This window comes from Ochotona curzoniae, unplaced genomic scaffold (assembly GCF_017591425.1).
Source record: "Ochotona curzoniae isolate NIBS_2020 unplaced genomic scaffold, NIBS_Ocur_1.0 contig_2210, whole genome shotgun sequence".
In the NCBI taxonomy this organism is placed as follows: Eukaryota; Metazoa; Chordata; class Mammalia; order Lagomorpha; family Ochotonidae; genus Ochotona; species Ochotona curzoniae.
The window spans coordinates 49,809,010-49,834,374 of NW_024465369.1; the positions used below are offsets into that span (position 1 = coordinate 49,809,010).

The window sequence follows — 25,365 nt, forward strand, 5'->3', positions numbered from 1 at the left end:
AGCAAATATCTGGGTGCGTGGAAATTCTAAGGTCAAAAAATGTTTAAAGGATTCCCTTGTGCTTGAATCAGTGAGACTGACAGAATTTCAGAATTCTTGAAACCACCCGGGGAAGAATCCTCAGAGTATGTGCCACCTTGGAACCCTGGGTTGATATTGGGTGGCCATTCCCCATCCCCAGGTACTGAGGCGGTTGAGAGGCTGTGTATGGCTTCTGTGCTTGTCTCTCCCCACTGCCCCCCTACCCCCAGAAACAGGAAGAAGAAATAGAAAATTTGGAAACAATGATCACATCCATTTCTTCCTAACCCTGGTTCCATCCCACCTTGATCAACTAAGTAAACATAATCTTAAAAAAAAAATAGAACAATGAAAAAATTGCTAATAGTTGGTAGTTATGCCTCTATATCCTCCTCCTGTTATGCAGTAGCCCCCATGCTGCAAGCTGCCTGAGTTAACACCATAGCATGCTACTCTGCTAAAACAGAGAGAAAGGAACATTTTTGGACACAACAGAAATTCACTGTCGTATTTCACTCTATAACACAAGCCCAGACCTTTAGACTCTTTGAGATCATTTATGAAGAATCAAAATTCTTTTATCTCAGAGCACCCATGCCCAGTTACCATTGACATACAACCCCTACCCAAAGACACTTTCATATCACAAGGATCCCTTTCCAGGTCAACAGTGTACTGAGTGATATCCCTCCGGAGTTGGGTAGTATAATGACCAAGATAACTGGCCTCTCAGAGCAACAGGGCCACTGAGTAATTGCCATGTTTAATGAAAAATTCACACAATGTTGTGGTTGTCAGACCTCTGTACCTGTCTCTATGCTTAACTCCCAGTTTTGTGTAGGTCATCTTTTTGTGGGGAACTGACACCTCAAGGCCTTCTTCTAAATACTTACAAAGGTTCTATCAATTGGCACTTCATATAGACTCACAGGCATTTATCTTTTATGAAAATAAATCATCAGGGGCAACCTAAATTAACCACAACAATCCCTTACAATGTCTCATAGGAGACTTGTGCACACTTAGTATGTTTTCTATCCACTTGACAACTTGGTTTACATAACCATGGTCTTTTTCCTGTGTTAAACCAATGTTTACTTCTGCCTCTCCACTAACTAGACTAAAACACCCTTTTGTTACTAGGCACCTGTGTCAAGCCCCTATTCTAAGTAATCCCAGTCCCAGCACTGGCAGAGGTATGAGCTAGTTCCCTACCTATGCCCAATCCCAGCAGGAAGCATCCATGAAGATTGTCAGAATCCCGCTTATCTAGTTCTCCAATTCTAAAATTCTTTTCCATACAACATCTATTTATCACAGTATTTCAAAGATGATATGTCTTTCAGAGAACATAAAAAAAATACACTATGTTTTGGGCTGAATATTGTTGTCCTCTCAGAATTTTTCTCTTGAAGTCCCATTTCCCAGAATCAATGTATTTCAGAATAGGTCTTTTGAAACATTTTTAAACTTCATGATTAGTCTAGAAATTTTATTGCTATGTTGTTGACTGAAACGTGTTGTTATTTTTATAAGGCCCAGATCTGTCCTATAATATAGGAATCATATCCATTTGAATACCCTGATGAAGCTGTTAGTATTCTGAAGCTAGACTGACCTTCACTGTAAGTCACTCTAACATGCTTCCTCTTCATTCTATACTTAATGTGCATGGAGAAGGCTCTGGTTGAACAGCGTGGATGCAGCTACCCTCCTTGCAAGTGCTTTCAAAAGTTTTCTGCCTTCTTATTCCACATCATTTTTTCCTGCCCTTCAGTGTTTCATTGAAAGTGTTTGCAGCCTGGTATTCTACAAACATTTCACAGAAAACTTAATGCTCTTTCTTTATTTCGTCTACTGCACAGATCCATTCTTTCTTACACAATCTCTCTTTCAAATAATCAAACTTTAAAGTTTTATGTCTCCTTTACCTAAAAAGGAAAAAGTTTCGAATTACTATTCATATTTTTGTCATATGAATTACAGTAGCAATTATATATCTTGCATGATATAGGAAGGTCAGCAGCTGTCATGACTGATTAGTGAAAATGTGAAAAACACAGTTCCACATTTGTAGATGAAATGCTTAAAATAAAAGCAAGTAAATGAGAAAGTGTAAAAAAATAAGAAAATTTCCTGAATGATTTGTTGATTAAGGAATATTCATAATTATCCCCTCTTTCAGGTGAAAAAATCAGAAGAAAGGTGGTGAATGGCATTTGGGACACCAATTTTAGTCATCACCACGGTATTTGCATCTCGTGTAGGAGTGTGGTTCAAGTTCCAACAGCTTTGATCCAGATCCTTCTCCTTCCTTCCATGCTTACTGAGAGGTTGTAGATGATGGCTCTAGTACCCAAGTCCCTAAGAATCACACTGTGGGGATTCCAATCCCATTCAGGTGCTAAACACGGAAAAAAAATGTTCTGGATGTCCAGCTTAGACTGATTCCTGGCCAGTGGAAGACATTTAGGGAGTGAGCCTAGGGTCTCACCCCATACTCATCTTTCCTCTTCCCCAGTCAAGTAAAATTAAATAACTGATAAGTATAAACAAAATTATATGATCATCCTTCTATACCTCAATATTTACTATCATTCAACACAAATGTTTGTTCGTAGAACCCATAGGCCCATTGAGTTTATTATGTATCGTTCCCACTGAATCTTTTTTTTTTCCCCTAAATCCAGCCTGTTTGACTCTGTCTTTTACCTTTTTAAAATTGTCCAGCATTCTTCAGTGCAGTTCTGATTGCCGGTATTGAGTTTTTCCATGTGATCATGTATCCTGTACATAGCATAACTCACTTTAACAGGCTCAGTTAATTAGGTTCTGTAATCAAGGACACTGCAGCCAAGAGCTAATTTAGAAATTAAATGGTGAAAACATAACAACATAATTTACTCTACCATTAAACAATTAGAGATGAAAGAACTATTGCGTATTTGGTCTGTTTGTAGCATTGGAAAATCTTCACAATAAACTGTAATATGTTTCATTATTACATTAGACCTTTTAGTTTAACATCACAAGCCCTCGTTATAATAGCTAGCTTTGGATTTGATAGATTTTTAAATAGTTCTCTATGTTTTTCAGTTAAATCTAAAAGCGTCCAATCATAATAGTATTTAATAGCTGTTGCTTCCTCCATGTAGATTGTTTATGTTATATGTCATCATGTTGATCTGCTCCTCCTATAATAGTAGCACCAAATTATAGTGCTTGACAGTATGATCCTCTTACAACTTCAACATTTTTTCCTATGTTATATGCCATTTTACTTTCTTCCCTTGGCATCAAAAGATGCCAATATATGTTTTTTTGGGTGTCTAATTACCTTCTCTTTTAACACTGGAAAAGAACATGAAGGGAGTTCTGGTTCAGTGCATTTGATACAATTTTTTAAATTTATTTTTTATTATATGACACAGTTTTATATGTACTGGGATTCCCACCACCCTTCCCAAAACCCTCCCCCCCATGGTAGATTCCTCCACCGTGTTAATATTGGGTTTCAAAAATCTTTATAGTTACTTTCCAAAGACTTTGTGGAAAAATGGAATTTCAAGCTTATTTTATTGCCAAAATTTAACATTCAAACATTTTTTTTATTTTTTTTATTTTTTTAAAGATTTATTTTTATTATTTTTTCATTGGAAAGGCAGATATACAGAGAGGAGAGACAGAGAGGAAGATCTTCCGTCCGATGATTCGCTCCCCAAGTGAGCACAACGGGCCGATACTATGCCTATCCGAAGCCAGGAGCCTCTTCCGGGTCTCCCACGCGGGTTCAGGGTCCCAAAGCCTTGGGCCGTCCTCGACTGCTTTCCCAGGCCACAGGCAGGGAGCTGGAAGGGAAGCGGGGCTGCCGGGATTAGAACCGGCGCCCATATGGGATCCCAGGCGTGCAAGGCGAGGACCTTTAACCACTTGCGCCACCGCGCTGGGCCCCAAACATATTTTTATAGTAAACATATGACATGAACTTTTTGGTGGCTCTCAAAATACAGGATGGAAGTTATCAGAAGAAAGAAATTCATGATTTTTTTTTTTTAATATGAGAAAGATTGCAGTGAAGTACTAATGAGAGTCAAAGTTTTAATGTTTGTTTAGGGCTCAATTTTATATGGAAGGGCAAGTTACGTAATGTTTGGCTTGGCTATCTGTTATTCGAAGCTGTTCTCTTCCACAAATGGTCACAGTGATGACCAGTTCTTCCTCTCAGGGTTTTGATTCAGACTGAATTGCTACTGTGACTTTTCATTTCTTAATTTCTAGTGTGCACTGCCATCACCAAGTCTGGTTAATAAAGACTCCTTTAATATATGCTGTAATTGTCTATCATGACCTCTTTCACACTCCATAACATTAATAAATCATGCTTTGTCTTTGCAATTGTCTGCATTTGTCTTTTCCTATGAATTTCTCCACAGCATCATCACCCCCATTGAGCTGCTAAAATTAAACTATCAAAAGGAAATTCAGAAGCTGCATTTATCTGATGCACAAAATATTTTTTTTTTTTTAAAGATTTATTTTTATTATTTTTTCATTGGAAAGGCGGATATACAGAGAGGAGAGACAGAGAGGAAGATCTTCCGTCCGATGATTCACTCCCCAAGTGAGCGCAACGGGCCGATACTATGCCGATCCGAAGCCAGGAGCCTCTTCCGGGTCTCCCACGCGGGTGCAGGGTCCCAAAGCTTTGGGCTGTCCTCGACTGCTTTCCCAGGCCACAGGCAGGGAGCTGGAAGGGAAGTGGGGCTGCCGGGATTAGAACCGGCGCCCATATGGGATCCCGGGCGTGCAAGGCGAGGACCTTTAACCACTTGCGCCACCGCGCCGGGCCCTGATGCACAAAATATTAACAAGCTGAATTCAAGAACATATTAAGAATATCCCCAGTGATTAAATTCAATTTACACATCAGGAAACAAGTTTAGTTCAATAAATGCAAGTCATAAACGTGACACACTGAACTAACATGGTGACCAATGAAAACGCTATAATCACAATTAAGGCAGAAAACAAAAAAATATTTTTACATATTCATTACGAAAATTCTCAGTATGTTAGGTTTAAATGAAAATATACTACGACACACTAATGATTTTAAATGAAAAATCCACCAGTTAACATTATATAGATCTGGGAAACGTTGAATGCTTTTCCTCTAATAAATGTGTCAAAACAACATGTCAAATTTCATCCTTTGCATTGTACATAATCTTGCAAGATTGATCTCAAACAATCAAGAAAGAGAAATAACTGGTAGTTATCTGTATTGAAGAGAGCTCAATTTTTTGTTGTTTATGGATAAGCCTATTTTCATATAGAAAATCTGTGACTCCACCAAATAATTGTTGGAGATAATGAATTAATTCAGTAAACTTGTATTATGAAAATCAATATACAAAAGAAATCAATAGTGTATCCATATGCTACTAGTGAACTTTTTGAAATAAAACATAAATTAGTCCCATTTATAATATCTGCACGTATACTTAGAAAAAATATCATTAAGGAGGTGAACGTTATCTACATTGAAACCTATTGTTAGGTTTGGAGACAATTGGGAGTGAGTGAGACAGATTTTTAATTCAGACAAAGGATTTTATTAGGGGAGAGAGTCTAAAACACTGGTCCCTTGCAGTAGATGGCCCCAAACCACTTCCACGTGGTGGGGTACTGCAAAAGGGAAATTGCTGTCCAGGGTGTACAGCTCTGGGCTTTTATAAATCTTTGACGTGGGGGATGAATTAAGGCAGCAGTGTTGGCTTGTGTATGCAGGTGACTTGTACCACAGGATACTCAACACAGTGGGTGTGGACCTTATGTTCACTGAGGCAAAGTAAGGGTTATTACACATCTAAACATTATTGGACGGGAATATTGGTTTGAGGAGGTGTGGTCACTTTTGCCCCAACCTAGTAGCTGCATAGAGTATATCGATGAAAGAAATTGTAGACTCATGGAAATGGAAAGCAGTCTTGTATCACAGATTGGAAGAACTGATACTTACATATAAAAATACTCATACTACCAAAACTGTGTTACAGAATCAAGGCAAACACTATAAATGGCAATAATAACCTACATTAAGCTAAGGAAAAAAATGTTTATATAAAATACAAATCAAACCAAAGAATCCAAAGCAAAGTAAAGCAAACAAGCTAGAGAATTTACTTTGCCTAATTTGTGAATATGCTACAAAACAATAATAATCTACACATTATGCCTTGAACAAATGAATAGTCAAATATAATGCATATATGCATAGCTAACTGATTTTTCTTATCTCTCATTATAGAACAAGTTATTATTTCTTTTATGAGTATATAATGTAGCTACCTCCTTTATAATTTCTGCTTTCCTAGAGTATCTGATAAATTTCATCATCTACTTAGTTCTAGATTACATTTTGATAAAATGTTCAAACAATTGATACTTTGCTCTTCTGAAAGTTTCTCAAATTTTTAAAGTTTTACGGAATATTATGCAATGAGAATATACATTTAGATATGCATAAGAAATCAGTGTCCAACTAGAAAAAGTAATAATTATTTAAAATTTTAAGCAATGTTACTGTTGATATCAGCAAGAATAATTTTGCACTGAAAAAAAATTGTACTAGTTTTCAATTGTCTCATCTCTACTAAGTCCATAAAAGTAATTTTATCAAAATTAAAAGCACAGGGCCCGGCGCGGTGGTGCAGTGGTTAAGGTCCTAGCCTTGCACGCCCGGGATCCCATATAGGCACAGGTTCTAATCCCGGCAGCCCCGCTTCCCTTCCAGCTCCCTGCCTGTGGCCTGGGAAAGCAGTCAAGGACGGCCCAAAGCTTTGGGATCCTGCACCCTTGTGGGAGACCCGGAAGAGGCTCCTGGCTTCGGATTGGCATAGTATCGGCCATTGCGCTCACTTGGGGAGTGAATCATCGGATGGAAGATCTTCCTCTCTGTCTCTCCTCTCTGTATATCCGCCTTTCCAATAAAAAAATAATAATAAAAAAAATCTTTAAAATTAAAAGCACAATATCACTCAGTAACTTGATATTATAACACCATCCCATTTTGAAAAATAAATGAATGCTATATATACAAAAGAGAGAGTAAAATATTATATAGACTTCCTGAGAGTAAGAGTACATAAATGAATTTTATCATATATACTACTGAAATAAGCATTGCATGAATGAATTTTCACAGTTTTCATCCAAAATGAAAGTAAATGCAACAGAATAAGTGATAAAATAAACATCATATGTTACAGAAACAACAGTAACAACAACAAAATAAACAAAAACCTGAATCTAATTCTAACACTGGTATCTCAGGAAAAAAATATTCTAATGAAAAAATCAAACCAAAATGGTCAAGCATGAAGTTTAAAATAAGTGAAATTTCCATAAAAATGAATCAATTAGCTGTCTAGACATTCACTGAGCCTTGTGCGTCAAGCACATTTTCAGTGATTATGCACTTGACAGATGTCACCAGTGATATTTAGGATTGAGTAGCTTTATAATATTACTATCATTGGATAGCCATATTCCTCAAATAGCATGAATACTCACCAATGCTCTGACAGCTCTGCTTTGTTTCAGTCTGATTTTATATTTATTTCCACCACTTTTGCTCAGATTGCCATCAGATAACACATTGTCACAGATAGTCTTTTAAGTTTGATTTGACAGGTTATGGTGCTATTTTTGATTACAAATGAAGTCCTGAGTTAAAATATTTAGTGAGAAAAGAGGGTTAATACTGACAAACTCTGTGGCACGACAATTCCAGTCACTATCCCATATGACTGTCAGTGCAGACTAGGAAAGAAAAGGAGACAAATACCTAACAGGGATACCTGAGAGACTCTCCAATCATTCCACCTTTCAGTTGATGTAATATAAGCTTTCACTTCTTACAACTTTACTTTGAATTCTGAGTTATACCGGTTCTGATTCAGCCTTACACACTAAGTAAGAGGGATGCCTGTGACATGCAACATTAAATGAAATTTGAGGATTTACTGCCTCTTATATCCACTCTGATTTTTAAGAACTTTTTTTTACTAAATGGTGCAGTAAACTAATATCAAAACTCTGACTTAGAAGAATGTTGTCATTTAGAATTTTAAAAAATCTAAATTTTTAAATCAAAAAACAGTTGGCACATCTGAATTGCAGTTAACATCCCAGGACCCTGAAGTTCAACTAAAGTATGTGAATCCCTTGCTCTCTGTGGGATACCATATGACCTGGTAGTTTTAGAATGTGTTTCAATGTCTGTTTCCTTATAAAAAGACACAGATAATACTACTTGCTTATTGAACAAAGACACCTATGGGATGGTCAGTTCACTGTAGAAGTAAGTAACATTTACTGGGGTGAGTACCTTGGCCAAGTGGGTCAGATGCCACTCAGGATGTCTATGCCCCGCATTTGAAATCCTCAGCTCAAGTCCCGACCCATTCCCAGTTATGGGTTCCTGCTGGAGTGCACTGTGACAAGTAGAACGTGAGCATTCAGAGCATTGAATCCTCGCCACCAACTCCAAAGACTAGACTGAGTTAAAGGTCCTGGCATCGGTTAACATCCCAGCTCGTTGAAGTTATTTAGGGAGTGAACCAGGGAGTGGGGACTCTGTCCAATTCTCCACCCTCCTTCTCTCTCTCTCTCTCTCTCTCTCTTATTCTTTTCTCTGTTTCTGAAATGAGACTAAATTAATAATTCCATATCTGTTTCTTTCATTTCCTCTGCCACACAATTCTACTGTCCCATGAGTTTATCCTTATGTCACAAAACTTTATATTAACATTTTGATAACCCAACTCTCAGTGAGAATAAGACAGTATCATATGAGCTTTAACTGTTGACCCTGTTTGTATACAAGGTGAAGTATTTCTGCACTTCCATCACAAGTCCAATCATAATACTTATTTGGCAATAATATAATACACTGCAATAATAATACAATACAACATAATAATACTTATTTGCTAATTTGTGAATGACAGGTATGGATCATGACTTGCACAATCTCTGATTGATTCTTTTTTTTTTAAGATTTATTTTTATTATTTTTTTTTATTGGAAAGGCAGATATACAGAGAGGAGAGACAGAGAGGAAGATCTTCCGTCCGATGATTCAGCTCCCCAAGTGAGCGCAACGGGCCGATACTAGCCGATCCAAAGCCAGGAGCCTCTTCCGGGTCTCCCACGCGGGTGCAGGGTCCCAAAGCTTTGGGCCATCCTCGACTGCCCTCCCGGGTCACAGGCAGGGAGCTGGAAGGGAAGCGGGCCTGCCGGGATTAGAACCGGCGCCCTTATGGGATCCCGGGGCGTGCAAGGCGAGGACCTTAACCACTTGCGCCACCGTTCTGGGCCCCTCTGATTTATTCCTAAGTGTTGATATATAGATCATTGCGTACAGTCTCAGAAAATCTGCTCATGCAGTTTAGCAAACTTGCTAATAACAATAACCTTTACCTCATGAACCCTTTGTCACTTCTTGAAAAATTTTCAGAAAAAAATGGCAAGATTTTAGGGAAATATAAACTTAATGAATCTTTCACTATTTTTTTAAACTACAGTATTTCCTTTTGATATAAACATTGTATGCAATAGTTCTACTCTTATTTTCCAAACAATACAGAATATTCTCCTTAGCAGGAAGCTCCCCTCATGTGCTGTTTAAATTGCGTTTATAGGATATGGAGTGAGCCCACTTGTGCACACTTTTTGGGAAAAGTTTAGTTCTACCACCTCTGCCTGTTCGCTGATACGCTTCCTCCTCATCTTCACACGTCTTTAGTAGGTAGTGTGTGAACTAAATACTAAGGTATAATTTCAAGAAACCTGTCTAAATTGTGTTAAAAACACTCCTTGCCATGCTTCTGTAACTCTCCAAGTTCCTTGAAAAGGAAGATAGCCATTTTTGAGGGATTTTGTGTCTCACAAGAGCACATATGAAAGGAATTCTTTTTTTTTTTAAAGATTTATTTATTTATTGGAAAGTCAGATATACAGAGAGGAGGAGAGTCTGAGAGGAAGATCTTCCGTCTGATGATTCACTCCCCAAGTCAGCGCAATGGGCCGATGCTATGCCGATCCGAAGCCAGGATCCAGAAATTTCTTCCGGGTCTCCCACGCAGGTGCAGGGTCCCAAGGCTTTGGGCAGTCCTCAACTGCTTTCCCAGGCCACAAGCAGGGAGCTGGATGGGAAGTGAAGCTGCCGGGATTAGAACCAGCACCCATATGGGATCCTGGTGGGTTCAAGGTGAGGACTTTAGCCACTAGGCTACGCCACCAGGCCCAGAATTGATTCTTTTTGTCTGTGTACTAGCCAGTGATCATAACAATAGCCTGCCACATATAACCATTCCTTTACAGCTGCAAGGGCCTCCTGTATTTACTCTTTTCATTATGTTGGCTAGAATAGAAGGGAAAAGTTGATAGGATAGTTCTATTTTAGAGATGAAATGATGCAAGGAAACTGAGGTAGTTTAAGTGACCTACCTATAACTACATGGCTATCGGGGGTAGATCGGGGATTACAAAACTTGACCTCTTCTGAACCAGGGCTCTTTCAACCAACAATCCTACCCTACCCAGAAACAAGCCATCTGAAAAATGCTCATTTCTATATATTTGAGCAACTTCTGGGCCTACCGCTGGACTATATTTACTATTTCCTATAATGTCACAATAGTTATATTAATAGAACTTAAGTATAAAATTATAGTGCTTTGCAGATGTAAAATATAGTCATGAAACTAAGCACAGAAAAAAATTCAAAGGACCACACTAATTATCAAGCTACGCTAATTCTTGTACATGTAAAAATTTTCATGTTACACAATAATGTATTTTTGCTTCCTTTTATTACTGATATGTATGATTTAAAACTCACGTCCACAATCACAAAGATCGTTCTGTTCAAATGAAGCAAGTAAAATGAGGAGAAAATACTCAATTACATTTGTGGATGTATATATGAAATTTAGGAAACTAGAGGTCTTTTTTTCTTGATATAAACCAATAATGAATTAAATGTATGTACTTGAATTCTAGGAAGATGTGCATACACACACTAGAAAGCATTCACCTGAATTATAAAATTATTTAAAGAACAGCTGAGAATTCAAGGTGAGGCTCTTGCTCCAGAAATTTCAAATATACCAAATTTGTCGATCGCAGTTATCAAACAACACTCCTTGATTGCAGTCACACAGGCAGCATGGAATCTTAGCCAGCCTTTTCATTTTGCTCTTGTGAAGTTTTTCCATCCATAAACTTAAGGTTGTCCTTTCAAAATGCATCCATTGAGTGCAAGTCTTAATGAGCACATTTAATGTTACAACAGGAGTATTTCAGGATGCCAAGGACACCTATTAGATTCGTTGTTTCTAAAGAACATCTCATTCTTGAACTTCCACATGTCTAACCTTAGGAAAGCTTACCATCCAGAAAGGTTGAATCTTTAAGATATAATTGCACACAATATAAATAAACTCCCTGATCCCATTTATAGTGGATTCCCCTTAGAAATCTCCAGCCTTGTCAAAGAGAAATGTAATATTGGCAAAGGCACCTTTGTTTTCTCCAGATTTTTTTCCCAAGCAGATTGTTATGCTTAGCCTGAGTGAAAGCAAGCATACGGCATTGGAGATATATAAAAAGACTGTGCACTTTAGACTGTCTGATGATCTTTTTTCCCTCTGCATGCCTGCTGCCACTTTTTTGCTGTTGTATGGGTAAGCCTGTGTCTTGTGAATGTGTAATCCATATTTGGAGAATGAGAACTTCATCATACTAGAACTGCTATCCTAGTTCACACTTTCCAGGCCTTTTTGAGAGTGTCAGATGTCCATGGAGACACCCAACAGGCTGACGTCAAAGTCTCCCTCCATAAGCCTTATTTTTTTTCTTCCACTTAGGTTGATTTCGTAAAATGTCAAATGTAACAAGCCTGCTGGGGTGAGAAATACTTTAGTCTCAACAAATTTGTGCTTCATTGGCATTTCTTCCTTGATATTATTTTACCATTAAATTTTTATTAATGAGACTTGGAGTGGCCCCAGACTTATTATGCAACAATGGAATTGTAAAACTTGTTTTCTGGCAATATTGGATGTCCTGACATTCAGACTATCAGTTCTTCAGAAAAATACATAGTAAAACCATGTGAGCGCTAAAAAGAAATAAGACCAAATAACTAAATTTTATTCTCCTTCCTTTTGGGTTATTTCAAGTAACAACTTTTCCAACTGGCTTATCCTGTTCTGACTTAACGCATCTGAGCACACCAAGGAGACGCCAGGATGCAGGAGATCAACATCTGCATAGCACTCTGGAGTCCAGCATCGCGGCCGTTGTTCACTCAGAATAGAATGATGCCAATGTTCTTCTAGGTTTTCTTCGTGAATATCATTTTGCAAGCACTGAATTATCTATCCTAAGAATATTTTAGCTAAACCGATTCCATATTTAGTTTAAGAGATGTGCTAGAGAAATGTTCTCAAGAACATAGTTTGTTCATGATGTATGTGCTTGAAAAGAGTCCCCGCTGATGTGTATGAATATTTCACATTCTACTCATTAGTGAAGATTCATAAACAACTGTCTCTACATTTTCACTTAGAGCATAGAGAGAAGATATTAACTTTTATTTAGTTTTTTTAATCAATGCTATATTCTAAGATAGTAATTGTATGTAGAGCATCAGTCAGTTAGCACAAGTCAGTCATATTTTAATTAATACCATGAAGCTAAAATTTGAAACAAAGGCTAAGTCATTTCACTTTTTATTGTTTTCAATGATATGGAAAACCAGAAGAAGACATCTCATGTATCAGTAAGAATAACCTTAAGCTTAATGTCCTGAGTACTTGGATTCTCTTCCATACTGTGGTCTCACCTTCAGGTGTGAATGGGAACAGCTTGTCTCTGTGTCTGCTTCTGCTTTTAATGCCATTTACATCAATAAAAAATAAACACAATTAGCAATGCCTTATCAATAATCAAATAGGTCCCAGTGCTTATGTCCACATCTAGGCTGCTTAGCTGGTCAGGAACTCTTTTACTAGTTTTCTTTTGCTTTTAGTTCTTGGTTATATATCCATATGTGGAAGAGCTTAGAGAGGCGCCTGCTGCTCCCACAAAGAAATTAACTGCAAAGAGACTCCAATTTGGGGCGGGGGGAGAGGTAATTACAAGAGCGTATCTTGACCAAATAAACCCTGTAGCCATCAAAACAGCAGACTGAGTTGGGCTGAGTTTTTCAGCAGGTCTAGCCACGTCAGCCAGTCCAGCACACGGCAGCGCCATTTCATAATCAGGGCCCAGAAGAAAACTGTCCGGGGACCTGCCGGGTGGTTGTACAACAGCCTCAACTTCTCGGGCAGCATCAGCTCCACCTTATCCAGGAGCCGGCGTTGGAAAGGCAGATGTACAGAGAGGAGGAGAGACAGAGAGGATCTTCCATGCGATGGTTCACTTCCCAAGTGGCCACAAGAACCGGTGCTGTGCCAATCCGAAGCCAGGAGCCAGGAACCTCCTCCAGGTCCCACGCAGGTGCAGGGTCCCAAGACTCTGGCCCATCCTTGACTGCTGCGTTCCCAGGCCACAAGCAGGAAGTTGGATGGGAAGTGGAGCTGATAGGATTAGAACCCGCACCCATATGGTATCTGGCACATTCAAGGCGAGGACCTTGACCGCTGCGCTATCGCGCCAGGCCCAATATCACTTTATTGTTGACATAAACCATTTGGACTTGTAATAATGAATAAGAAGAAGCTTCTGAATTAGTTATTTGTGTGATGGCAGAGACATCTGGATCTTGAGTACAGCAGCAGCAGTCTCAAGGTCCACTTCCTAATACAGAGAGTGTATTTGGTATGCTAGAATTACCAGCCGAGTGAACACATTTACCAACACAAGGCACGTTGGTAAATATAAAAATGGAATATATCATGATTGACAAGTGTATTACTTACTTATCAAGGTACTTATGCAGAAATTTTGAACAGCATACACATTTAAATTATTAATTAGCTGGCATCTTTATTTGTGGCATATTTATTTTGTTAGAATGTTTTCTCTGAGAACTCTTAATCATAAATATCAACATTAATACACCAAATTGAAGTTTGTATTTGTGAATTTATTCATACTTTTATTTATGAGAAAACAGGGAGACAGAATCAGAGAGAGAAAGAGAATGAAATTAGAGAACCCTCTTCCAGTGATTTTTCTTCCCAAATATCCTCAGCAAGCAGCTGTTAAACTAGACCAAACCTGGAGCTACCAGCTCCATTGCTGTCTCTCCTGTGGGTCAAATGGACTCAAGTACCTGAGTTGTTACCTGTTGCCAATCAGACAGAATCTTAGCAGGAGGCTTATTTGGAAGACAGAGGATGGACTTGATCCTAGGCACCTGAATACATGCAGCCATACTCAGTAAGTAGGCAATGCCACTCCCATGACATTTTAAAAGTAAGTATTACCAGCTGTAATTCATTAAATGATAGTTATCAATGTGAAAATGTATGTGAAATCCATTTTTCCTGATGCCAGTGTTTTGCTTTTTATGTACTTATAAGGGGAAGCTTGCAAGGAAATCAAGAAAATGACCCTAGTTAAAGAGGACAGCGTTAGCCATACTTTTGCTCATTTGATATTACCCCAAATGTTAAAACAATGGGGAAAGGGGACTGTCATTGTGGTACATCAGGTGCTGAGCCACTGCCTGACATGACAGCATAGCATGAGAGTGCTCCTTTGAACTCTAGCTTGTTCATCTCTGACCCATCTCTCTGCTAAAATGTTTGGGAGAACAGTGGCATATGGCTCTGGCACATGAGGCCCTCCACCATCATATGAGATTAGATGAAGCTCCTAGCTTAGCATGACCCAGTCTTGGCTTTTGTGGACATATGGACAATGAACAATGAATCTCTCTCTTACTCTAGAACACTGATTTCCAAATAAATAAATTGAATGTTAAAAAAAAGTATACAGCAGATATTTAAACATTTCTTCACTGGAAGATTCTGAGGTAGTTTGCTATGTTGAGTACTATGAAGAAATTGTTTTAATACATGAGATCCAAGGTGGAATTCAAGTTCTGACATTTATTAATTTTGTAATTTGGGGAAGACACAGTCTTTTTCTGAGTTTCCTTATCTAAAGAAATTATATCAAAGCAGTCCTTCTAGAAATGTTGAGGAAACTATATGAAGGCAGAATTTTATTGTGTTAATTTCGTCACAGTTTTGTGTAATAAAATGTGTTCAATTCTTGCTGCTAATGGTATTATCCAGAGAAATTCATTGGTTTGTTTTGGTAGTACCTTACATTGCATATTTTAAAAATTTACTAACATTATGCAGTTGGATATGAAAAATATTTCTAATTTTATTAATGTTTAGCAATTTAGAATGAATAAAGCAGATAAATGTGATTTAATGCTGTGATTGTTACCCATATTCTGGCAATTTTCTGCTAATACTCCTGAAAAACATAATTGTTAGATGCATGATTTTTCTCAATGAAGATTTAACTTTCTGTAAGTGAAAACTAACTATCAGTATTAATGGGAGAACTGAGGTATTCATTATTAACATTTTCAAAACTGGCATTAAATAGCCTTGTTATGTATAAGTATTAGAGTAGTTAGGGGGAAATGTTCTAATAGAGTACAGATAGAGTATAAAAACAAGTGAGACAAAATAGCACATCTTCATTTGCTTCAGATACTCTCCATAATCTTGCTATAAAATTTGAATATTTTATATTCCTTTGCAATCTCTCTTTCAGTGTAGTTACACAGAGTTACACATTAAATAAAACAATTGTATTTAATCCAAATTAGATTTCTGCTCCTATCATGGGGGAAAATAACTTCTTTCAGAATTGTATTTTATGATGATCAGCAAAACACTATGTTTTAACTTTATCCCATAATGTTGTAATATTTTAAAAAACAGAATCACAATAAACATCCCAAAATATTGAAATTATTGATGATTTGACTCATATGTACCGGATAAAGTGAAGTTGTGATTTAACATGAATAAGTACCAAAAATTCATGATGCCAAAAATGTAAAACTTATTTAATGTGTCATAATCACTAAGTTATTCAACATAAAAGTTATGGTATCTGTCCAGTGGAGGAGTACATGGAAAGTCCAGAAAGGTGTTTGTGCAAAACACACATAGAAGCTATTGAGAAGCAGAAACAGATAGCTCAGATTTTATATATGTATAAAGAACAACTAATCTAGCTAAAAATATGTGAACATGTTGATGAATGCATAAAAATAGACTAAACATTATCATAAATTAGTCATCTCAATGACATTATGCACATGCAAACACAAAGTATAATTGAAATTATTTTTATATTGTGTCAAAGACAGAAGTGGATTCCCTTTCCACTGAAAATGAGTTTGGTTCACTGAAACAACATATGCTCTTGAAAGGGTGACTAGCAATAGATCTAGAAAAATACTTCATGATTTCTGAAGTATTATTATGAAATGAAAATTGGAATTTAATATATATGTGCTAAATTTTGACAATGACCATGTAGTAATAAAAATGTACGCACAAATTTCACTTTAATTAACAAAGTTCAGGTCCATGGAAATCACATTTAAAGTGCCTGATCCACTTGGCCCCAGTGGTTGCTTTGAACAGTAGAATATAATCATGGGAACTATGTCAGAGCAATTTTATGTCTAACCTGCAAATTTTTTTCCCTGCCTTTATGGAGAGTCATTTGTGGGTAAAAGAACACCATTACTCTAAGGTCATCATGCTTTGTACATGGCAAGCAAGTCTGAACACCGAGAGTTCAAGTTATCTTGAAGCTGATTTCTCCAGCCACAGTCAGCTCAGATCATGGAACACAGTTTAGCGATTAATCACTCAACTGAGTCATCCCCAGGTTCCTAATCAAGAAAACCATGAGTGCAAATGAAAATGATTTTGGTAGAATACTTTGCTGCTGATTAGAGAGCTATAAATTCTATAAAATACATAAAACTTACCAATTTTTGCTCCATTAATGGCATTTATGTGCACAATAAAATATTACATATTTTTTCTGTAGGTATGAAATAAACAAACTGAAATTAAATCATGTATAACTAAATTTAAAATTTGTGTTTCCCACACACAAATCCCACATATTAATCCACTTTTTAAAAATAGATTTTAAATTTTTTCATCGAAGGGAATATCCACAGAGAGAAGGAAAGACAGAGAAAAAAGAACTTCAGTGTGCTGGTTCACTCACCAAGAGGTTGCAAGGCCGTAATGGCCAGAGCTGAGATGATCCGAACCCAGGAGCCAGGAGTCTTTTCTGGGTTTCCGAATGGGTTCAGGGTCTCAAGGCTTTGGGACATCCCCTACGGATTTCTCAGGGAACAAGCAGGGAGCTGTGTTGGAAGTGGAGCCTGTGGGATAGGAACTGGTGCCCATATGGGATCCCAGTGCGTTAAAGGCTAGGATTTAACCACTGAGCCATTGTGTCAGATCTTAGCAAATTTGTATTTACGTATTTATTCTTCTCATAAAAAATAAGCTAAAAATAAAAGCTAAACAATAACAATAAATGGTTATTGATCTAGATCCTTTACATTTGGTATGGACTGAATAGACACAACCTTATTGTACAGACGATCATTTGGAGTTGGAATGCCTTCATTGGCTTTCTGGAAAACATAGTGGAAAATTTAAACAGAAAAATTATTTCTCATAGTTCTGGAGACCTGGATGTCTAATATCAATGTAGCAGAATCTGGTAAATGCTTTACTGTTTCAACATTTAATAGCAGAAGCATGAGTAAGAACCAAACCCATGCGTTTGCCAGGAGCCACTCACAGAATAAGCAATTTCCCCTCTGATAACTGTATCAATGTATTCATCAAGGCAGTGCCTATAATGAAATCATTTTGAAAGGTCCCATTTCACAACTCCCTTAGCATTAAATCTGAGAGACAGACTTAAACCAGACTACCAAAATTGATATTTTTTGTAGAGATGTATTTACTTTTATAGCAAAGTCAGATTTACAGAGAAAAGGAAAGACAGAGAAGAAAGATGTTCAGTTCACTCGTTCACTCAACCAAGTGGCTCACAAAGGCCAGAACGGAACCGTTCCAAAGCCAGGAGCCAGGAGATTTTTCCAGGTGTCCCACATGGATGCAGGGTCCCAAGGCTTTGCGCTGTCCTCGACTGCTTTTCCAGGCCACAAGCAAGGAGAAGGATGAGAAGTAGGAACGGTTAGGATTAGAAACAGCAACTAAATGGAATCCCAGTGGATGCAAGGCAAGCATTTAGCACTAGGCTACCATGCAGGGCTTCAAAATTGATATTATTGAAATAATCTTGCAAATATATACTTAGAATTTAAAAAGTGAACTGACATTGAAACATAGTTCAACCACTGATGCATATATATTTGTGTTTTGTATATAAAACATTAATTTACATAATTCACATAAAATACTAACAAATGAGATAATCTCAAAAAATAATTTTAGTAAAGATAAAATAGTTTCTGAAGAAAAAGTGCTATCTGTTAGCATCAGTTAGTAAGAAATTATAAATATCATCTAGTCTTATGAATTCTGTTGAAAAAGAAATGTTTGAATAAATAAAATTAAACTCATAAATGGCTTATTGATATGGATCCAATAGGTTGAGCTTTCATCTGGATTTGACTCGAGGACTAAAAGTTTTCTTAAAAAATGTAGCTTTTAAGAGCTAAAGAAAGGAAAGTACTAGGAAAATCGAGGCCACCTCAGCACTCCAGAATGAGCCAAATATAAACATGGTGATATTTTATAAAAAGCACACTTGATTTTTTTTTAAGATTTATTTTATTTTTATTGGAAAGGCAGATATACAGAGAGGAGAGACAGAGAGGAAGATCTTCCGTCCGATGATTCACTCCCCAAGTGAGCGCAACGGGCCGATACTATGCCAATCCGAAGCCAGGAGCCTCCTCCGGGTCTCCCACGCGGGTGCAGGGTCCCAAAGCTTTGGGCCGTCCTTGACTGCCTTCCCGGGTCACAGGCAGGGAGCTGGAAGGGAAGCGGGGCTGCCGGGATTAGAACCGGCGCCCATATGGGATCCCGGGCATGCAAGGTGAGGACCTTAACCACTTGCGCCACCGCGCCGGGCCCAGTACACTTGATTTTTGACATACTTTTCTATAAGTATATCAAAAACATTTTAAATTAACAACAGATAAATCTACATTTTTGTTTTAGAATATTGGAAGATGTGACTTTCAGAAGCATTCAAGATCTTTTTTAAGATTTAATTTTTAGGATTTTCATGTTAAAGGTTTTTAAAAATCTTTTTTAGACTTTCTCCTTTCCTTCCTTCCTTCCTTCCTTCCTTCCTTCCTTCCTCTCTCTTTTTTCTTTCTCTGTTTCTCTCTTTCTTAATTCCTTCCTTCCTTTCTTTTTTCTTTTTTTCCTTCTTTCTTTAATTTGAATGACATATTTACAGAGAGGAGAGACAGAAACATATCTTTCGTCTTCTGTTTCACATCCTAGTGGCTTCAGATATTATTGATATTCTAATATTATGACTTGTGTTCCACTTAAGATCCATATTTACAATGTTTCTACTTAATAACATCTGATCTGAAGCCAGGAGCCTCCTGTTGCTCTCCCACATGGGCCTTGGACCTCTTGCACTGCTTGCTTAGACCACAAACAGGGAGATGGATTAGAAATGGAGCAGCTAGGGCTTGCACACGGGTGCTCCTGTGGGAATGCGGCACTTGCAGGCAGATGGTTAGTCTGTTGAGCCACCATGCCGGCCCCATTTTTAGAAAGTCTTTTTCCTGCTGACGCAAGTCAGAATACACCTTCCTGTTTGTGATGTTTTGCATGATTTCACTTTCTATCATCTATCCTTATGTGCTCTTTAAGAAATGACTTTCCTAACATTTACTTCATCACTTCAAGACACTCTGGGAAAGTAAACATGATTGTGAAATTGAATTTCTCAGGGATGTTTCACATATCTGTTCACTGGAATATTTCAAATAATAGTTACTCTCTTGACAGAGTAGATAATAAATTCAGTGAAATCTGCAACAATAGAAACTCACCCTTCAAATACTTACAGTGAATTCAATGTATTTTCTGACAGGACTTAAACTTGATTTAGTGTTGGCACTTCAAAAAGTGTATTTAATATTCTAAGGCTCAGTATTTTAATTAAAGTTTTTTTTTTAACTTTTTGTAGAACAGTGATAGATTCACAACAAAGCTTAAAAGAAAATTAGGTTTTTATATTCTTCCACTCCTGCATATTCCAATCTCTTCAAGAGAGTATTGTGTTTGTTGTAATTGATCCAATTTTAACAAAAATGCATCAAAATGAGATTTAAACATATCTCTCTAATATTTGGAAGATTTTTGAGATAAGACCATGTAATTTTGTTCTAAAATACATACCTATAGCAATTAATAAATATAAATATTAAAAATACTTGCAATGTGAAAAACATTGCTAGACAAACTGCATGATTAGCTAATATTTTCTATTAGATACATTTATGATACAACATATCGGTAAATCAGCTATGTATCAAAACAAAGTAAGTTCACAAAAAAGATTAGGAAGTATTTTTAGCTCTTCCATGTCTCCTTCATGGGTACAGGGGTCACCTTCTGCTACTTTCCCAGATGTATTAACAGTTAACAGGAGAGGAAAAGGAGCAGCAGGGAATTCGACGGGTACCATATGGGATGGCAATAAAGCACTGTGCCATATTGCTGGCCTTCAAAAGCTATTTATACATTTAAATGTGGATATCAAGAGTAAATAGAGACCTGAAATTAATTATTTAAAATCCTAACTTAACCAATAGGAGTCACAGGAGCGAAACAAACTCTGAGATAAAAGAGCAAAACAGTATCAACATAGAAGAAAGGGGGGATAGAGTATTCTTTCTTGCCCATTTTTTTTTCTTTTAAGAACAAAACCACATATTTTTAGTAACTACAGTAAGTTGAGATGAAGAAATATGAAGTATCCTGAAATAAAAAGAATGAACAGGATGTCTTTTTTTTTTGCAGATGTAGTGATAGATAAACTTAGGAAAACTACAAACCACATTTACAATTGATAATGAAATTTATTAGGGTTTCAAGATACAGTGTTAATAAAATAGAATCATTTTCACCTTATATGCCAGTAGCAAACAATAGGCTATTAAATTCGCAAAACCTGTATAATCAACACAAAACACAAAGAAGCAATTGAACTAAGCATATGCAAGAATTTGAAATTAACAGCAATATATAGATTTTCTAAAAAAAAAAAAGCAATTTCACACAGATAGAACATTAAGTTCATAATGAATTTTTCAATGGTTCTTCTAAAACTGGTTTTTTCCTGTGTCCTGTTTTAGTAATTGGAGGATGCATTTGGTATTTGTTAGGCAACCTAAATTTTTAAGCTTGATTTATTTATTAGGACATCCAAAACCATTTATAAAATTCTACTTTCCATCATTGTGACAGTCTTTCTGCCAGAATAATTTGGGATATTTCTGAATATTGTTGCAAGTGCTGGTTGGAAAGATTGGAGAAACTTTACTGTTGACATTTACAGCTGCCAGTTACCAACCCAATGAAATATGGAGGATCCCATTTGTCTCCCTGAACAATAAGACAACAGAATTTTCTAAATAAAACTGCTGGTTTATCAATAAACTTAAATTCAGCAAAGGGCATATTCAACAATATCATTGTATTCCTCTGCTTCACTTGGAAATATATAACTTTAACAATACTGTCAGTAATGAAAAATAAAGACTGAAGTTACAACCGGAAAAAGAATAATAGTTCGAAGCAAATACCAAAGAAAGAATATAATTTTGCCATGTTTATCATGGCAAAAGACAGCATTAAAACAATACTGCAGATGTTTTCATTTGAGATTGTTCAATCGCCTGGTATAATTTTATGATAATTTGATGTGGTAATTAGATGAAACTAAGTGCATTAAATGCAAAAACATAATTATGTGTCACTATGTAATAAATAAAAGTGTGAATATTTAAACCAAATATTGCCCATATGCAGCATTACCACACTTGGTATTCAGGAGGTTGATTAGGAGGCATTTGCATTAATGATATAATCTCAATCTTGCACAGTTTACTGGAGAACGCAAGTTGCTTGATTTCCATGCGTGTCTCTCCCTCTACATCAAGTAGTGTTCCAATACAACTTCAGAACGTTGACAAATATATTGCTTTTACAGACAATAAATACAACCTCGCAAATTAAATATGAAATATATTTATAATTTATTACACTCTGAGAGTCACAGCATATATGATAGAAGTTGTAAATTTTTGAAAAATAAAGACATTGTGTTTATATGTAAATAACTTCTTGCAAAAGAAAAGAGTGATGTCTCCACAGCAGCGTCTGTGTCCTTCCTTGCTGCGGCTCTGTCCCATCGAAGCATTTTCAGTGAAATATGTCATATGTTAGCTGAAAAACAAAAGAGTTATCATTCAAACCTGTTGGATGGAGATAGGCTAGAGTGCTGGAAGACTTTAACAGAGAAGACTGTTTAAAAAGCCAACCAAGTGTACAGCTTCTGTTAGGAATGAAATAAGCAACAATAATATTCCTACTTGAAATCTACCAGTATTTTTGAATCCAGAAAAAACAGCTGCAGCCAGGCAAATAACTAAACTGGTATTAAAGGAAAAGGCAAGGGGATTAGAGAAGAAATAAGAATCGGTCCTTGTTTTCCCGTGATACATACATCAGTCACTAATAAGAATTCAGCTGATATTATTAACAGGATAGGATGGGCTCAGTCTGATATTCTGAGAAGTGTGCATTCTGGCACTATGAGCTGAATCAGCCAGATTGAGAACATCTTAGCATGGAAATCTGGATCTGCTGTAAATCTGTGCTACTTACACTGCTCTGTTGATTATTTAAATGTAATAAAATGAGGGATAACATGTTAATCATAAAGTTAATTTTAAAATTATATGGCATTAATAACCATTACTTTGTTAATAAAGAATTGAGCGATGCAATCTAAGGATTCATGAGATACTATTGAAATCAAAAGGAAATGACCAGTGCCATTCATGAATGAATGACATGCCAGCACAGCATTGTGGCTTTGCTTCTGATTGACCCACTATTGTAAATGAAAACATCAACTTACTTACACGTAATGACAATACTCTCGGCTGGGTTGCAACCTGGAAATAACATATTGCACAGTTGGCACACTGAGGAAAAATGTTAGATAGCAACAAAAGCACTCTTTGTAGTCAACTTGCTCTATTAAAATTGCAATAGCATTTTTTTTATTTTAAATTGTGAGGCACATAAGTAAGCTTATGTACTAAAGTTTTTTTTTTTTACTTAAAAATAAGTGACTTTTAAAAAGTACATATTTTGAGGTACTAAGTGCTATGTGATATTTTATTACATATTTATGTATATACTGTACCACAAAATGTGTAGTTTTTTTAAAGACTTATTTTTATTATTTTTTTATTGGAAAGATGGATATACAGAGAGGAGAGACAGAGAGGAAGATCTTCCATCCGATGATTCACACCCCAAGTGAGCGCAACCGCCGATACTATGCCAACCCGAAGCCCAGAGCCTCTTCCAGGTCTCCCACGCAGGAGCAGGGTCCCAAAGCTTTGGGCTGTCCTCGACTGCTTTCCCAGGCCACAGGCAGGGAGCTGGAAGGGAAGCGGGGCTGTTGGGATAGAACCGGCGCCCATATGGGGTCCCAGGCGTGCAAGGCGAGGACCTTAACCACTTGCACCATCGCGCCGGCCCCAAAATGTGTAGTTTTTAAAAGTCACTTGGGCAGCGGACACCGAGCGTGGAGTGTGTCTAGGCGGCCATGGGCAAGTCAGCTTCAAAACAGTTCAATAATGAGGTCCTGAAAGCGCAGAATGAGTACTGTCAGCAGCACGGTGTCCCTCCGCTAAAGCTCTCCAAGAAGCTCAACCGAGAGGCTCAGCCATACCCCGAAGCCCTGACCAGCACAAGGATCCGCAAACACAGCCCAGAATCCAGTCGCTGTCAGTGTGGGGAGAACCTGGCATGGGCATCCTACCATCAGACAGGAAAGGAGGAGGCCGACAGGTGGTACAGTGAGATCAAGAATTACAACTTCCAGCAACCTGGCTTCACCTTGGGCACAGGGCATTTTACGGCCATGGTGTGGAAGAATACTAAGAAGATGGGTGTGGGGAAGGCATCAGCGAGCGATGGGTCCTCCTTCGTGGTGGCCAGATAATTCCCAGCCGGCAATGTTGTCAACCAGGGTTTCGTCGAGGAAAATGTCCTGCCCCACAAGAAATAAGAGCACTCCAAGTGCTGGGAAGGCAGGAGACTTGAGAACATGAAGTGCCTGGAACCATAAAAACCCAGCTGTGTCTGTCTCTGCAGGGGAGTGTGTGTGCATGGGTGATGCGTTGCCCACATCCCTGGTGCACACCTCCGGACACCCAGTCCAGCACCAGCTCATTCTTACTGCAGGAATGAGCACAAGACGCATGTACCCTGGCAGCAGGGCTAGGCCACAGTTTTCTGGGATTGAGGGTGGGAGGTGAGGTCAACTTGTAGACCTCTCTTGGTGCTCTTGTAAACAAGCTTCTTTCCTCTCCTGTCCATCCTTGGAAGTTTTATGTTCCAACTATTTGTGATACCGAGAAAGGAAATTCATGTCATGTGAAAAAAAAATAAATAAAAGTCACTTGATGTTTTAATAACTTTTTAAATAATTCTAATATTTAAAAAATTAATAACTGTTAATGATAAAATATCAAACTCAAATTTTCTACTTTTTTTATTGAGAAATAGAGAATAAAACAGTATCTTTAGCCTAATGTGCAGTAGAATTTCTTACACTTTGTTTCTTGAACTTAATAATTTCTTCTTTTCTGCTTCATTTTTAATTTTATGGTACAATTTCATAGGGTCTGAGATTTCTTCTACTGTCTCCCCAAATTCCCTTCCCCAAATGATTTTCCCAATATTATTACAATGATATACCCCTTCATAAGCAGTTGTAAGTCCATTATTCTGCTATTTAATTGTATCCTGACATTTCTGGTACAGACGATGGCAGACATTCCAGCATCCAATTTTAAGATATATCGAACAGTTTCATTGGGAACCCATCTTTGATTTGTAACTAGAGATGCATATACTGCATTGGAACTTCACATATAGCTATGGCAGTCTCAATTATGCTGTTAAACATAATAACTTCTAACCAACCTTTCCCAATTCTACAATCTCCATT

General features: G+C 37.3%; 1 protein-coding gene across 2 annotated transcripts; it reads left to right on the forward strand.

The window, feature by feature from the left end:
- Window positions 1–23,955: 23,955 nt before the first annotated feature.
- On the forward strand, window positions 23,956–24,377 carry LOC121150944 (Golgi-associated plant pathogenesis-related protein 1-like). 2 transcript variants are annotated; one of them, XM_040972156.1, is made up of 2 exons: window positions 23,956–24,208; window positions 24,260–24,377. In XM_040972156.1, the coding sequence occupies exons 1-2, from the start codon at window positions 23,956–23,958 to the stop codon at window positions 24,352–24,354; spliced, it is 348 nt and encodes a 115-aa protein (XP_040828090.1). In that variant the 3' UTR covers window positions 24,355–24,377. The 2 variants fall into 2 exon arrangements, with proteins under 2 accessions (XP_040828090.1, XP_040828091.1); XM_040972157.1 differs by having other exon boundaries at window positions 23,956–24,074.
- Window positions 24,378–25,365: the final 988 nt, after the last annotated feature.

Coding starts and splice junctions, on each gene's coding strand:
- LOC121150944 (XM_040972156.1), top strand. CDS start 23,956: ATGGGCAAGTCAGCTTCAAAACAGTTCAATAATGAGGTCCTGAAAGCG. Junction 24,209..24,259: donor GGAGGCCGACAGGTGGTACA/GTGAGATCAAGA, acceptor CCTTGGGCACAG/GGCATTTTACGGCCATGGTG.